Below are 16,082 nucleotides of genomic sequence, written 5' to 3'. Positions count from 1 at the left end.
CTTAAAAAGGTTGACAATATTTAAATGTGGGAAACTTGAAAGGGCAATATAATAAACTGATTTCATTGCAGAAATTTTTGGGAGAACATAAAACAGACCCCTGTAAAAAAAAGTAAATAAAGGACAGATAAATAAAACAGAGTATATAGGAACAGAGCTATTTTGGAATTTAAAGAGGAAAGAATAAGGAAGAACTTCATTTTTCTAATAATGACACCCGGAGAGTGGCATTCTAATAATGACACCCGAGAGAGTGGCATTCTACCCACTGAGCAGAGATGTAGCAGAAGAATGATTTGTATAAAAGACTACAGAAAGCAAATGTTTTCCTAGAAGTTTTTGTTTCAACTGACTTTCTGGGCATATAAAACTACGAATTCTAAGAATTCGTTATATTTAACGTCAAACCAATTTCTCACAAAACCTGTTGTCCTATAAAAAAAAAGTTATTTCAAGAACTGAATTTCTAGGATTCAAAGAAATGGGTATGTGCAGGGAGGAGCATTATAATAGCAGTGAGGGTTAAAGCCCTAGGAAATTAGTTCCTAATTTTGAATGCACAATGGCAGAGAAAGGAAAAATATATGTTGTCTTTCAACAACAGACCTATAAACCTGGGAGATTCTATTCATCAGTGTTAAAGGAATTTCCCATTCCAACTTGGCAGTAGAATAGTAAGAAGTTAATTGAGTTACTGACCTTAGGGAATTTTGATCCTTAAAATCAGATTCCTAGGGGGAAAAAATGGAAGAGGAAGAAGAACAATAGAAGAAGGCAGAAGGAGGAGGAGAAAAATGGTAAGAGGAGGAAGAAAGGGAGGGAGAAGAGAATAACAGAGACCCTGTACTGACTATGTACCTTGTTTGTTTCTTTCTTTGTTTCTATATTAGTAGCTACACTAATCCATTCATAAGTATTCATACTAATTACTCACCTTTTCTGGAACGTTCTTTACCAATATCCACACAAATATGTTCTTCGTCTATCCTGTCTGAAATATTTTCCTGCCCCTTTCTACTCAGTCATTATTCTACCTTTCACTTTACTTCCTTTTAATGCACAGAAGTTCTTATCGCTAAAATTCTGTTTGTTCTTTTTGTGCTCACTAAAAGTCTACATCTTTACTCCATTATGTCATATCTGAGGGAACAGCGGCTTCACCTGTTTTATTCTCTGCTCTGCTCCACTCTGCTGGCACATAGTGTATGCTTGGTGACTATCTTTTGAAGAGATATGCGGCACTAATCTAACCCCATGAAGCACTATTTCATTTAATAAATAAGAAAACTGAGACAGGTTAATGAAGTAATATTTTCTTTTGGGGTGAGCTTTTTATTTTCATTTTTATTTTTTAATTTAATTAATTTATTCAGATTATAACTTGATTGTTGTGCCATCACTCGTATCCTCCCATTCCTACCTCCTTCCTGCTTTTACCCTATTCCCCTCCTGTAGGTCTAAGACCAAGGGGCACCTCCTCCGAATGGCTAAGATCAAAAATTCAAGTGACACCACATGCTGGTGAGGATGTAAAGAAAGCGAAGTAATATTTTTAAACAAAATAAATAATAAATAGAAGAGCTAATATACTACATAAGAAATCAAACTCTAAGGCTATACTGTCAAACACCATGCTGCTTGCTCTTTAAGAAAAATTCAGTCCTGCATGACAATTACTGTCCAACTGCTCCAAGTCAATTCTCTAAGGGAGCACTGGCAAGTCAGGCCAATTTGCTTATGCCATTAAAATTAGCATGAAATTAGATCTAACACATAGAGACACAGGTCTCATTTTTTCCACCCTACATTAATACTAATGGCAATTTACAAATTCATGGAATCCCCTTGGCCAGCGACTCAATTGAATACAACTCAGATCATCCATTGGACACCTTACTGAACTACAGCAGTGGCTTGTTGAGAACCCATAGCCACCATAATTAGCAATCCTCATTAGGATCACGTTCATAGATTCCTGGAATTTTCCACTGCACTGTTTTCACAAAATTCCTCATATGCTGTCTAATTCTGGTATCTCTCCCCATACTCTCCCCACCCATACTACTTGCTCTTGGTCTACCCTTAAAATCTATTTTATTTTCCCTTCCCAGGGAGGTCCATTCTTACTCTCTATATGCCTCCCCTCTACCTAATCTCTCTATGTCAACAGATTGATAAAGGGTTATTATTTACCCAATTGCTAGTATCAATTAATAAGTAGATACATACCATATTTGTCTTTCTGGGTATGGGGTACCTCACTCAGGATGACTGTTTCTAATTCCATTCATTTGCCTGTAAATTTCATGATGTCATTTTTTAGCAGCTGAGTAATACTCCAATGTGTAAATGCAAATTCTTCCATTGAGGGACATATAGGTTGTTTCCAGTTTTTGGATATTATGAATAAAGCTGTAATGAACATGGTTGAACAAATGCCTTAGGGAACATACCCAAGAGTGGTATAGCTGAGTCTTGACGTAGATGAATTCCCAATTTTCTGAGGAACTGTAATATTGATTTCCATAGAGCTGTACAAGTTGACACTCGCACCAGCAATGGAAGAGTGTTCCCTTTGCTCCACATCCTCACCAGCAGGAGCTGTCACTTGAATTATTGATCCTAGCCATTTTGACAGGTATAAGATGGAATCTCAAAGCAGTTTTGATTTGCATTTCCCTGATGACTGAGGGTGTTGAACAAACTGACAGCAGAGCCTCATTGCTGAGGACAATCCCAACACAGCTCACTGACCATGGAGAAGTAAAGCTGGTTCCTACATGGAGCCTTCACCCCTACATTCTAATCTCTTTGGTGTGCAAAGGCACTCTGCATGCTACCAAAAGAGAAATCTGGACACCAACCCAGCCACAAAACCTTTGATCTACAATCTGTCCTGCCTGCAAAATACGCCAAGGCGGTGGTGGCACAGAGCCTGCGGGAGTAGCCAATGTCTGATTTGACTTAAGGTTTACCCCCTGAGAGGAAACACATACCTGACACTGCTTAGGAACTAAGAATCGGAGACCAGATAGCGCAAAGACCTAGGGTAAAATCAGACGTGACTGGAATAAAATTAAAAAAAACCAATAAAATGACTCCTAATGATATTCTACTCTACTCATATATCATTTCAGTATCCATGTCGTAATCAGAGAGGCTTCCTCCAGCAGCAGATGCAGATAAACACTAAATTAGAGGTCTCTATCAAATCCTTCTGCTCAGAGACCAGGAAGAGGAGATGAAAATGTTTTGAGTGCCAAAGGAGATGGAGGACACCAGAAGATAAAGGCTTTTGAATCAACTAAGCAAGGTGCATATGAACTCACAGAGACTGAAGCAACAAGCACAGAGACTACCTGGGTTTATACCAGGTCTCGTGTGTGCATGTATGTATACACACACACACACACACACACACACACACACACACACACACACACACACACACACACACACATATTCTAGCCATTAGCTTAGTATTTCTATGGGACTCCTGACTGAGAATGAATGAGTGGGTCTCCGACTCTTGTGTCTGCTCTTGAGGTTGTTTTCCTTCTGTTGGGTTGCCATATTCAACATCAATATCAAAGTTTTTGTTTCATCTTATTATATTTTTATCTCTTAGAAGTCCATTCTTTTCTAAAAAAAAAAAAACAGGCAGAAAGAGAGTTGATCCAAAGGGCAAGGAAGGTGGGGAGTAATTGGGAGGAGTAGAGTAAGGGGAAACAATAATCAGAATATAGTGTATGAGAAAATAATCTATTCTCAAAAAAAATGCAAAAACAAGAATCCAAAGTTACACTAGATTTTAGTTTTTCAATCATTACTCTAGTCCTTTCCCTGTAAACAATATCTAGTATTATTTTAATTATATAAACTAACTTGTTTCTGTACAATATTCCTTGGGAGTAAGTACTGATGCATCCATATTATTTTCCTAATTCCAATAATCCACTGGAGTCAGTACTGATAGAGAAATGAAAAAAAATAAGAGTCAGAGAGACTACACTTAGCTGACTTAAGGCTATCAACACACATAGAAAATCTGATATTTTGTCTTCTGTGTCTTGACATGATGCACATTTCTAAAATTGCCTTTGGTGAGACATACATAAATGCAATGAGACAGGTCTCTCAGGCAGCTGTAATCATGAGTAATCTGCTTTAAGAAAACATTATCTGTAAACATTCAGAAAAAATAAAGAATAAGTAATGAAAAGAAGCAAATGAATTCTTTACATCATGGAGTTAGTTATATGACATTTAAATTTTGGTCTCAATAAATGTTTAAATCTCATTGAATTTGAAATTTTTATTTACACTTACCTACTTTGCAAATCTACACTTGTCTCATAAATTTAAACTGACATGAGGTTTGTATAAAAGACAATCCTTTAAAACTCATAATTCTTCATGGATCCTGTGACTTTTAGTCACAGAATCAAAAAGAGCTCATGCAAAATTGCATCTTGGAAGTCAAATTCATCAGGAAAATGATTTGCTGCAGCTTTGTCAACAGACAGTTGATATCATTTGTAGAATAAGATTTTATTTTACTACTAAGCATTTACTAAGATAAGTGAAGTGCTACAAAATTTACGAATAGACTAATAATGGAAAGAATTTTACACTAAGCATCAACTGGATCGTTTTTAAAGTTGTTGAACAATGAAGTTGAAAGGAATAAAATCAAAAAACATATCAAGAATATGTTCTAACTAAAAAAAAAAATTGATGAGATTGAACCTGGAGATAATGAAAGAGAGCAGACTTGTGGTGTTAAAGGTTGAGCTCTACCATCTACTACGATGTTTCTTGCTTATGTGGATTGCCCTCATCTTAGAGATGTGAAAGATCTTTCCTGGTTTGGTGAGAATAGCAAATGAGTCTTACTGTTCATGCCGAAGTCCTGTCAAGTCCTGGGCATTGCATATACAAAGTTAAGGAAAGAAGAGAAAAAGTATTCATACAGATACATTTATAACTATTCATTGTGACAGTGGAAATGGAGGATGACTGTACAATGAAAAATACATACATTTCAGGAAATATATGAGACATGACAATTAAATAAAATTTAAACAGCGTACCTAACAGTTATCTGGAGAAAATAAGCAGATATTCCTACAACAGGAACATGGAGTGCTATCCAAGCTTTGTGTTCATTACTTCAGTGAAGGTCAGGAAAGGTAGCATAGATTTAAAATACACTCCTATCCATGGATTTTGAAAATCATTAGAAAACAAACTACAGAGCACAGTGAGAGAAAATGAAAAAAACAAAAACAAAAACCAATCACATTCTAAGTGAACATAAAATAGCAGTATGGTTTTTAAAAAAAACTCGGTAAACTGCTTGACTGCAATAGATTGATACCATAAGGGCTTCTTCAGAATGACACTGTTGAGCTCAAGTGGTAGATGTCTTACTATACTGTTGGGGTGGGTTGGTAGGAGGACCCCTTTTCTGAGGAGAAGGAGAGGATAGATGGAAGACGATAGGAGGGAGAAAATTGTAGGAAAGGAGGTAGGGGCCTCCGATTAAGATATAAAGTGAATATATAAATTTAACATTTTTTGAAACTGGGAAAAGCTAATCCTTTGTATAGGACTTTATTTTTTATTGAATTTTTTTTATTTTTTACATATAAATTTATATTATTACACAAATACACAATAAATTACCCACAGCAAGAAGAATCATGAAACAATCAGAAATTATATAAATGTTAAATTTTTAGTGTTTTGGATATTTGTATTTGTCAGCCTTGAAGAAAACATTTTTTTTCCTATCTTGGCGAGTCTACAATTCTGAACGTAAGTGAAGAAAATAAATCTCAAAAAGGGGGGGCTTCCTACACTGAATGGAATAGTTAAGCTATTGAACTCATGGTGTGAGTATTCTAGAGTGTCATGTGCTGTTAAAAGTGAATTCCAATTTATTTAACTCTCAGCATCCTTAGAGCAAGCCTGAAAAGCAGGAGCTCTCATTATAGGAATGAGAGAACTGCAGTCCAGAGGTTGTTCAGTTAGTAAGCGTAGTGTTATGTTTACTGAAGATGCATAACGATTGGGAAAGACATGGCAGAAAACTGGAAAGACTTGGGCCAGGGGAAGAACATGTGAGAGAAGTTGAAAAATTCAAGGTTTGGAACCATTGAAAAGAATGGTTGGTGCTTCCTATCTTCCTTAAAGTAATATATAATCTCAACTTTTGGTACTATGGTTGAAGTCCTTTCTTGTCTCTGCATCTTCTATAGCCTATGTCTTACTTCCCAGACTTCTACTGTGCCCTCCATGCTACTTATTGGAAGAGCACTCACTTCTTTCAAAGCTTTCTTGATATTTATCCCTACCGGTGCAGCAGAAAATTCCATCAGATTGGTCTAGTGTGCTTGTGCCATTCCAGGAACTTACACTCACCTCCTCTTTCAAAATTAACAGTTTTCACTTTAGACTAAAAGATGTGAGAACAGATCATCCATTTTATCCCCACACCTTGTAGTATATAAGTGCACAGTAAATATTCTCAAGATAACACTTGAGAGGGAAAAAAAAAAAGAATGGGTGAATGTACTGCCATGAGAGCGTACGCAACTGTGTATCTGCATGAAGAAATGGCTTTGTCTATGAACACAGGGCCACTCAGAAAACCATTTGTTGCCTTGGTGATCGCTTTCATTTTTCCTACATAAAGCTGTGGTAGAATATAAAGAAATTATTTTAGCTTCCTGCCTAAACACAGTTGCAATTTTTTTCTCTTTTACTATGAGTTCATTCCCCAAAGAATAGCATGTTACCTTTTCTTAGTGGAGCCATAATAAATAATAACATACTAGCCTTGATAAATTATTTGTAAATGTCCAGCAACAACATTCATTTCATCTTAGAAGTGACTTTATTAGGGGATTTGATTCTTGGAAGAGACTATAAGGTGACAGAAGTAGAGAGGCGCATATTTACTGAACAGATGTAGTCTTAACAACATTAATAAAGCCTTCCTTTATGCTATCCAGGTCCACTTTTCATTCTGTTATTTGAATTTCATTATGCACATTAGCCTGTTAAATGCATTAAAAGTTAATGGCATCATCACCCCTCTATTAATAAATCATAGCAGTAATTTAACATAACATATTACAGTTTTATTTGTAGATTATTTCAAACTTGTTTTAGTGTCTATAAGCATGGTTAATGGACACCTGGGATGAGAGGAAGCATACTCCATGCACAAGTGACTTTTAAGATGCTTAATGAACTTGAATAATATCATTTAAAGAGATAATACATTTTTCAATAATACTAGACTAGAAATAAAGCATGAAACACCTCAAAGGTAAAGTATACTCATTGTGGTTCTTTCTACATGATATCTCTCTGGGTTCCCAAAGTCACAAAGAACAGATTTACTTTGCTTTTTCTAAGTTCTACTTTTCTTCTGTTATTTCAAATTCTACATCCTTCCACATATGGTGTTTGGTAAATCACTCACAGTAAAACAAGACTTGTATGGACTACTTTATTTCATTGACTTTAGTCCAGAATATCCTGCCCTAGAGACATTGTCCCATTGGACAATCATCAAATGCTTTGCTTTGGTCTTAACAAAATTTAACATGACATTTCTTATATATTAGCTATCAATGTTATTGGCATTATATTTAAATTATTCAAAACAAATTTAGGAAATCACAGCATATAAAAATGTAACATGTTACATTTGTTTCTGTGCTGCATCTAGTCATGTTAGGAGAATCACGTTTTCCTCACCAGTAGTCTTGAAGGATTCACTAGCATCACTGTAAATTGTTGAACAAATTATCTTGTACCAAAATCTTTTTTATCTTAGGTACTTTTGGAACTTCATGACATCATCTCTTAGACTTCCTTTTCAAAGGCTGATAAATGGAGAGGTTTAATGATCTATTCAAATGTTAAAGCTATGTCCAGAATAAGCATTCAGATCCAAGTCTTACTCTAGAGCCCTACTACTCAGACTCTGCTATTTGGATTTTCTTCCCCTGCAGTGTTATCTGTGACCAAAGAATTGAAACTGCAGCTGGTCAGAGGTGATGAAAAAATGATGACACAATCCTCTTATGGAAGTTAGATGCCTTAATATCTGGAAAAACCTTGGGATTCTTGTGTCCAAAAATTTGTTTTGAGGATCTTGGTTGACCTCCTGGCCCAGAAAATCAGGTTTCAAATATGAGACTGCTTATCAGCCTGAACAGAGTGGAACCCTATGAATGGTAAGCAAGATGCATGGTGGGGTTGTTTTATCAGGAGCCTTTCCACAATTTTTCTTCTCATTCATCCTACTCTAAAGCTTATGCTTAAAAATGAAGAGCAGGGCTGGAGAGACGGCTCAGCCATTAGAGGCTAGGCTCACAACCAAAAATACAAGATGTAGAGCAAAGATATGAAGAAGGGTTTATTCCCAAGAATCTAAGTGTCCCATAGTGCCTTCTGGGTCAAGAGAGGACGATAAGAATGAACCAAGATGCTAGAATAGCGCCAGTGAAAGAATGTGTGCATCTCTTGGAGTATAGAGAGATCAGGAAAGACAATAGTTCTAGCCTCACATAAACCTCCTGCATAAGTAAGTGAGTCAGCAGGCCGACTTGTTGCTGGAGGAGAAAGATACTGGAGTTGAATTGAAATGTAATTAAAACTTCAACCTTGTTGGCAAGTTTTTTGCAGAGGGGCCCCAGGAAGAGCAGAGCAAGAGTGGTGCTTGATAACTTGGAGCAAGGGCATCTCTAGTGCCTGGCTACCTGAAGCAAGGGCATCCCTGGTGCCTGGCTACCTGAAGCAAGGGCATCCCTGGTGCCTGGCTACTTGGAGCAAGGGCATCCCTGGTGCCTGGCTCCATGGAGCGAGGGCATACCTAGTACATGGCCATTTGGGGATGCATTAACGTTTAGATGGTGCTAGGTCAAATGGGTCAGATTCCTGTCTAAAGTCCACCAGGAAGTCTTAGTCATAATCTTTTATGCAGATTTACCAAGCAGTGTGGTTTAAATGTTTGTCCTTTAAAGATGATTGAAATGACACTCTAGAACAAAAATAACTAAATGGATAACTTAATAACAAATATAACTCATTAAATTAATGAAATTCCTCAAGTATTTATCCTATTGAATAACATAATGTGCATGATGCATGAAAATACTATAATACTGACATTTATTACTTTTACAGCATTTAAGACAAAATATCTTACCTTTGTCCCCATACTTATAGCCATCAATACGTTAGTAACTAAATATAGGCAACGTATTTTTAAAGGTAATATTATCTAAATTGAATCTCAGTTTTGAATTATCTTTTCCACTGAAAAAGATGTCCTGTTTTGAACTGTAATTAACATGTGATTTTTTTTTACCTTTTCCAGTGGTTACTTATTGTGCTTGACAGCATCTGAAATCATTATAACTTGATAACAAATACTTACGAAACATGTGTAGGTGATATTAAATAGTATTCTCTCATGAAAAGTAACCCCACACTCCATACTCAGAAGAAACATACTTAAATGTGCATGTTCTTCTCCTTTCTAGATTACAGAAGGACATACATTCTTTGGTTTTCTCATTCTCTTTACCTTGTGTGTGTGTGTTTTGTTTGTTTGTTTTTTGTTTGTTTCATTGTTTTTATCTGACCTTACAGTAAAATCCAAATAAACACTGGGCAATTTAAGTAAAGTCAGTCTTCATATGATGTAGAAGTCTGTCAACTACTCCAACTAGCAGTTTTCAAATAGTAAGCCTACTAATGTCAACTTAATTTTCCATGACATACTACTTTTGATGGATATGCCTAAGGTTTTCTGGATTCTGTTTGTAGGGTGAAATATTTAACAACATGGAACTTCATCAGCGGCCTCAAAATAACCCTCTACTTTAGTGGTAAGGAAGACAAGAGTGAGAAATCTACACTGACCACTTTTGCTTGTAAGGTATTGGGTTTTTTTTTCATATTTAATGATGTCTAATCAATGTGAGATACTGAAAGAAATGGCTCGTATTAACTTGTGGTTTACCCTCATGCATAATAAAAAGGAAGCTAATGAGCATCTTTTAACTAGTGTTTTATAAATAAAAGTAACCTTCTTTCAAATAACTAGTGATTGTGGGATTTAAATACTTTAAGAATGCTATTTAGAATTGATGACAGAATAAAATTAATTTACAAGTTTTAGGGTTTTTTTGTAAAAACAACACCATGAGAGGGTTATTTTGTTCCATTCTCATTTTTGCTTCTGTATCTGATTGTGCAAATATTTCATTTGATTTTAGTCAAAACAGACTTAGTCAAACATTAAATATTGAATTTGTTTGTCACCTTGGAGCCTAAAGATATTTTTCTCCTTTAAAAGAAATCACCAAAATGCAGAATATCAGAATTCTCCAATCAGGAACAATATGTCAAGCCACAGTAAAGCTGATTGGCTTCTTCAAGCATAGGAGACATGGTTTTTAAATGAAAAGCTAATTAGCCCACTAAGAAAGACCCAGATATGGTATGGTAAAACGACGTATGAGCTACACTACTATGAAAGACGTTTCAATTACCAGCTATAAATAGATGAAAAAGCAAAACCTACCATTAAAGAGAAAAGAAAAAGAAAAGCCAACAGACATATTCTGTCATTTGCACAAACACACAATGTCACTTTAAGAAGTTGAAATCACAGAAAGATAGGACCCTCAACCCTAGGGAACAAAATGCCCAGCAAAGTAAATTACACTAATCATTTTATCTCATGAACTGGCAGCATCTAACATAGCTGTTTAATTACAGGACCAGAATAATAATAGGAAAAAAATGCTGCACAAAACAGCTGTGTTTCCTACCCTACCTTTGTGGTGACAATGCACAGGCAATCCATCCTGGATCCCTACTCAGGACTCAGTGCATGGAAATCACACCAGCAAATCAGCAAAGGTGAGGAAAAGCCTTTGGGTAAATAGCACACTGAGAGAAGCAGAGCCTGGATTCTGCACACACGGCTTTTCCAAGGGGGGGTCCCTCATGGGAAACTCGAGCCCTCCTCCATACAGCTCAATGCAAGCAGGATTCTCTTAGGCACGGGAAAATCCCCTAGAAATCAGCTCCGGCAAAACTTCCTGGTGGCTTGCGGGGCTCCGAGGCTGCATCATCTCTTAGCGGATTCCGAGAAGGGCAGCAGGGCTGACGTGAGTGCCCGGCACTGCTCTATCCTGGAGTATTAGACCAAGCGCCAGAGAATCACACTTCAGATCTCGCTCTTGTTTCTGAATTCTGATCGGCTGCTCCGCTCTACTCATAAGATTTCCTTTGCCAAAGTACCCCCCTTTCGCTGCCTTCTCTTTACTGCTAACAACTCTGAGTAAGCACAACACACACACACACAAAAAAACCTACCCAGCCCATCTATCAAAGGACTGTCGTTTGGCTGCCAGAACAGCGACTTTGGGTAATAAAAAGCTATTTATTATGAGCATGATTCCCGGGAGCCTCAATGACTAGAAGGATGTGAGTGAAAGCAATGGTGCACGCGGTGCTTCATACATCACAGCCGAATTCACTTGCGATTATAAGGGCGGCTGCTTACAAATGACTAACAGCTGGGTAAGGAAAGGCTGGCCAGGTAATAAAGAGGCTGTAGCTTTGTATGCTTAACTTGGAAAATGTTCGCTTTCTCCTTTTACTTGCGTAGCCATACAGTGTGGTCTACAGTATACACGAGTAAGCAAACGACCGAGTATTTGAACAAGAAAGTATATTATAAAATCGGGGTGGGAGGAAGCTTCGATGTGTTTACAAAAGTTCTACATTGTGAGCAAAAAAAGAGGGAGAAAGAAATGAGTTTGTTCCCAAACTTTTCTCTCCTGACTGGCTGTCTACAGGCAGTCATTACGTGGGAGGAGCACTGTGCTCCCTTCTGCAGCATTTTAACAGCCAAATGTAAACCTCCCCTTCCTTCCATTTCCTCCCTTTCTCCTAGTAAAACTGCTTGGGGTGTTTGACAAGCATCGCTCTCTAGATAATGATTTACTCCCCTCCCCCCCCCACACACACACACGCAGGAAGACAGTGGAGCTCAGAGAAGGGAGTTGGGGGGGGGGAGGGGGGTTGGGTAGGTAGATTGGGTGGAGGCAGGGAAGGAGAAGTCAGAGGCAGAGAGTGCTGCTGGATCAGTAAGAACAAGACAACACCCCCCTTTCACTAGAAAGAAAATCCATAGTCACCTGGACCACCAGCCATGTTGAGAAGAAATATCTAGAGACCCATACATGTCAATTTACTGGTCAAGATATTTTGCTTCTTTACCTCTCATTACCAACTTTTTTTTTTTTTTAAACAAGGTGCATTTTCAATAAGAGCCTTAAGACTTCTTCCTACCTTTCATGAATTATTCAGGTTCAAACCTCAATAAGCTCCCAATTGCTAAATAGATGAATGTGTCAGGAACTGACGTGTCATTATTTTACCAAAATGAGAGTACTGCTTTTAAAGATTTTTCTTCCTTAGTTCATAGCAAATCAGATATGTGTTCAGGGTGTGTGTGTGGCGCGGGGGGGGGGGGGTGCGATGGTGATGAAAAACCACCCAACTTTCAATTCAATATAACCTTTTAAAGTAGCTCGAAAATAATTTATGGTTATAAATAATTTTATCTGAACTCTTGCCCTACAGGCATAATAAACCACATGATTTCCATGTTAAGCAATACAAATAAAACCCATTCTGTGCTCTATTCAATTAGGTAACTATCTTACGGTTCAATAATATGAAAAGGCTACAGAAGCATCAAATCTCCTCATTTGTTACCTCATTACAGTGATTAATTTAGCTTAATACTGTCTAAGCTTATCTCAGAGGAGCAAACCCCGTCCTAAAGCACCCTAGGTACCAGAGTGCTTACCAGACACAGGCAAGGGCATCTAACATGTACACAATTTGGATAGTCATATTCATGTTGGAAATAACTAGCTTTGTTCCCCTCTAGCCCTTTACCGTTGAGGAAAGAAATGTTGTAATGATTCCCTACAACCAAGTAGCTAGCATCTATGCCAACAATCAAGAGCATGTCTCTTCATTGTAGGTCCGGGGCTTCCTTAATCATCTTAGTATAGAGATAGCCAGAAGTTTGAGAAAGAACATGGAAGAGACATAGCTTGGAAGTTCGTTCCATCTTCCAAAAAAGGAGGAAGGAAACTGAGATGAGGGGAGCTGGGAGAGGGAGCCTGATGACGCTTCTGACTGTGATGGATCACAGATGAAAACACTTCATAAGCTACAGGAGTCTGAAGACATGAAAGGCGGCTAGTCTCACAGCAGTCCTGGCATTGTACGAGCCCTCCCAAGTCACTCATATGGCACATGGAGTTGACGGATAGAGCCTCCCTCACTCATTAAAGTGAGCTGTTTAAAGTTAATTTTTGTTCTTTCTTCCCATCATCTGGTCCAGGCATGTCCATTCAAAAAAATATACCCGAGAAACCATGAAGACATATGGTGAGCAAAGGCAAGCAAACCAAAACCTATAGTCCTGTTAGGGTAAAGATTTGAGCAGTGCCTTGGCCTCGTAAAGCAGAAGCATTTAACCCAGTAATCATGAGAGCCTTCTGGAGAGGAGCCCAGGAAACATAACTAGGAGTTGGAAGAAAAGAGAATTTCATGTCCTCTGTTGTATTTGCAAAAGGTATGGATCAATAACATTGCATAGCTTTATACAACCAGCTTCATAAACACATCCAGTGGGGATCTATTAGAGTTGTTTAGAGCAGTTATTTTACAAACTGCACATCCTGTCTGTGCTTGGGAAACTGCAGTATTATTCGTATAATGTTAAATGAGTACAAATATATCACCTGCTTTACATAGTAAGCAGGTGATATACTTATTAGTTTGTATTCAGCACAAATGATTAATTGCATATAGTCTGTACTATGAGAGCCTGTATAAATATGTCATTTGGATTTTTAAAATTACTACATGAGTATGAGTGTTCTGTCTGCATGTGTATCTGTGTACTGTGGGCCTGAAGTGCCCTTGGGGGCCAGAAGAGGATGTCAGATTCCTTGCAAGTGGAGTTACCTACGATTGTGAGCTGGGAGTCTAAGCAGCTGGTCCTCTGGAAGAGCAGGCAATGCTCTGAACCACGGAACCATCTCTCCATCCTCCATTACATTTTAAGGCTGGTCCCAGTCAGGATGCAGCTCTGTTTACTCCTTACCTTCATTGATTTTTCATACATATGTAAAGATGATAGAAGATAATTCACTCATTTGCCTCAAGGGAAACACTACTTTAGTTTTAAATTTAACAAGGCATTGGTTAGAAGCATTTTTTTTCCTACAGACAGCACTCAGTTGAGTCTGTGATTTTTACAAGAAGTGTTTGGTGAGGCAAAAGCCGTACCCTGCAAATTGCTTGACTTGGTATGCTTTAAGGTTGAGGTCATGCCAGGGATATGTTGAGTCATAGTTTGATATTAGAATATTACTATTAGAAATCACTTCACCTAAAAGCCTATACCTAACCACTCAAATGCATTATTTTTATTTGTCTCAAATACATTTAAAAGACAATAGAAGTAAAATATACTCAGAAGTTATTGTGCTAGGAACAACATAGCTTAGAGGAACAATTTAAGGAATATGGCTAGTCCCTAACATAGTCCCTGACTTACAAGGACAAAAAAAAAAAGGCATGTAAGTATTGTTAAAGAGGTAAGCAGCTCTAGTTACACTGTTCAGTGTTTTCTGAGAAATTGTAGAAGCCTATATGAATCTGTGCTATACAACCCTGTCCATATGTGAGCCATATACATACAGAGTTTTATATATATATATATATATATATATATATATATATATATATATATATATATATATATATGCTCATATTAAGTTAAGAAAGAATTAGGTTAGTGAATATAGCAAAAAGTATTTGAAGATAAAAATATTTTCACTAGAAAATCTAGTCTAACTCAAGGCATCATGGCTTGGAATGGTCATAAATGATGAAGCAAGGCAGCTGTTAACTGCCTTATGGAAGAAGGCATTGTGCCCTTATAACAGGAACATACTAAGAGAAACACTTGCAATGATATCAGTAAAGTGCATTTTATCTTAAGCACTATGGCAGATATTTTGTAAATATAATATCTAGTAATAATAACATTCCTTCAAGAAGGGATTATAATCTCCATTTTATGAAACAGAATGTTCCAGAGTATATATAACCTATCCTAGGTGATAGATAATCCAGGTGACTTCAACAGAGGGTTGTACTCTCTGCATCTCATCATATCACAAATCCAGACCCAGGAGTATAAAACACACCCAAAAGTATTTTCTAGCCCATGGTACCCTGGATTCAGTGTAGACCTGAGGTTCCCCCTACAGTGATAGATATGTCTCTGGGCTTCTACACTAAAAGGACCTTGGAGCAATGCAGGAAGACATGAACTCCGCAGCAGAAACATTAGCTCCAGTGGAAATAGCAGAATCAGTTTACCCACTGGACTCCCACCCCTGTATTTCTTCCCCATGTACCCAGGGCAGCAGGCACACAAATGACATCTGCAAAGCTTAGTAAAATAAATAGACTGCAGGCAGGTCATGGCAAAATGCCTGCCCTCATTTACAAACTCTCCAGAGACAGGTAGGAAATTAGGATCAACTGAGTTTTCCAATGAGCTTCTATTATGAAAAAATGTCAGTATGATATTGGATCCTGAGAAGAATTCATGTAAAACAGAATTCTATGCAACTGAATACTCCATTCAAGTTATTTGTACATCTATGTAAAATAAATATAAAATAAATGAATTTAATATATCATAATTATAACTAAAAATCAAGAAATTCGAGGTTTTAGCATTGGTAAAATTACGAGACAATTCTGCTTACATATGTGACTTGGAACACAGTTTATCAATAACCATATGGTTTACATGTCTCTTGTTACCAAAATCTAAGCCAATTTCAATAAATGGTCCAAATATACAGAGTAAAAACATCCAACTAAATTATATTTCTCCAACAAATTACAACAAGTTCATGTAAACTTTGCTGAACATT

The 16,082-nt window shown here is 37.3% G+C and overlaps 1 protein-coding gene across 10 annotated transcripts in view; it reads right to left on the bottom strand.

Moving 5' to 3' along the window:
• Nucleotides 1–16,082, bottom strand: part of DLG2 (discs large MAGUK scaffold protein 2) — a gene marked incomplete at its 3' end in the record, with an annotated part of 1,901,401 nt that overhangs the window by 1,498,528 nt on the left and 386,791 nt on the right. For 2 of the 10 annotated variants that reach the window (XM_084767693.1, XM_084767695.1), the window contains exon 1: nucleotides 10,868–11,169. The exons of the other annotated variants lie outside the window; for them this stretch is intronic. In XM_084767693.1, coding sequence (XP_084623819.1) covers nucleotides 10,868–10,897 — 30 coding nt within the window. In that variant the 5' untranslated portion in view covers nucleotides 10,898–11,169. Of the gene's footprint in view, nucleotides 1–10,867; nucleotides 11,170–16,082 lie in introns of those variants that run through there. 10 annotated transcript variants of the gene reach the window in all.

The sequence above is a fragment of the Acomys minous genome, assembly GCF_964271855.1.
Source record: "Acomys minous genome assembly, chromosome: 2".
In the NCBI taxonomy this organism is placed as follows: Eukaryota; Metazoa; Chordata; class Mammalia; order Rodentia; family Muridae; genus Acomys; species Acomys minous.
This window is presented reverse-complemented; position numbering and strand designations above follow the sequence as displayed.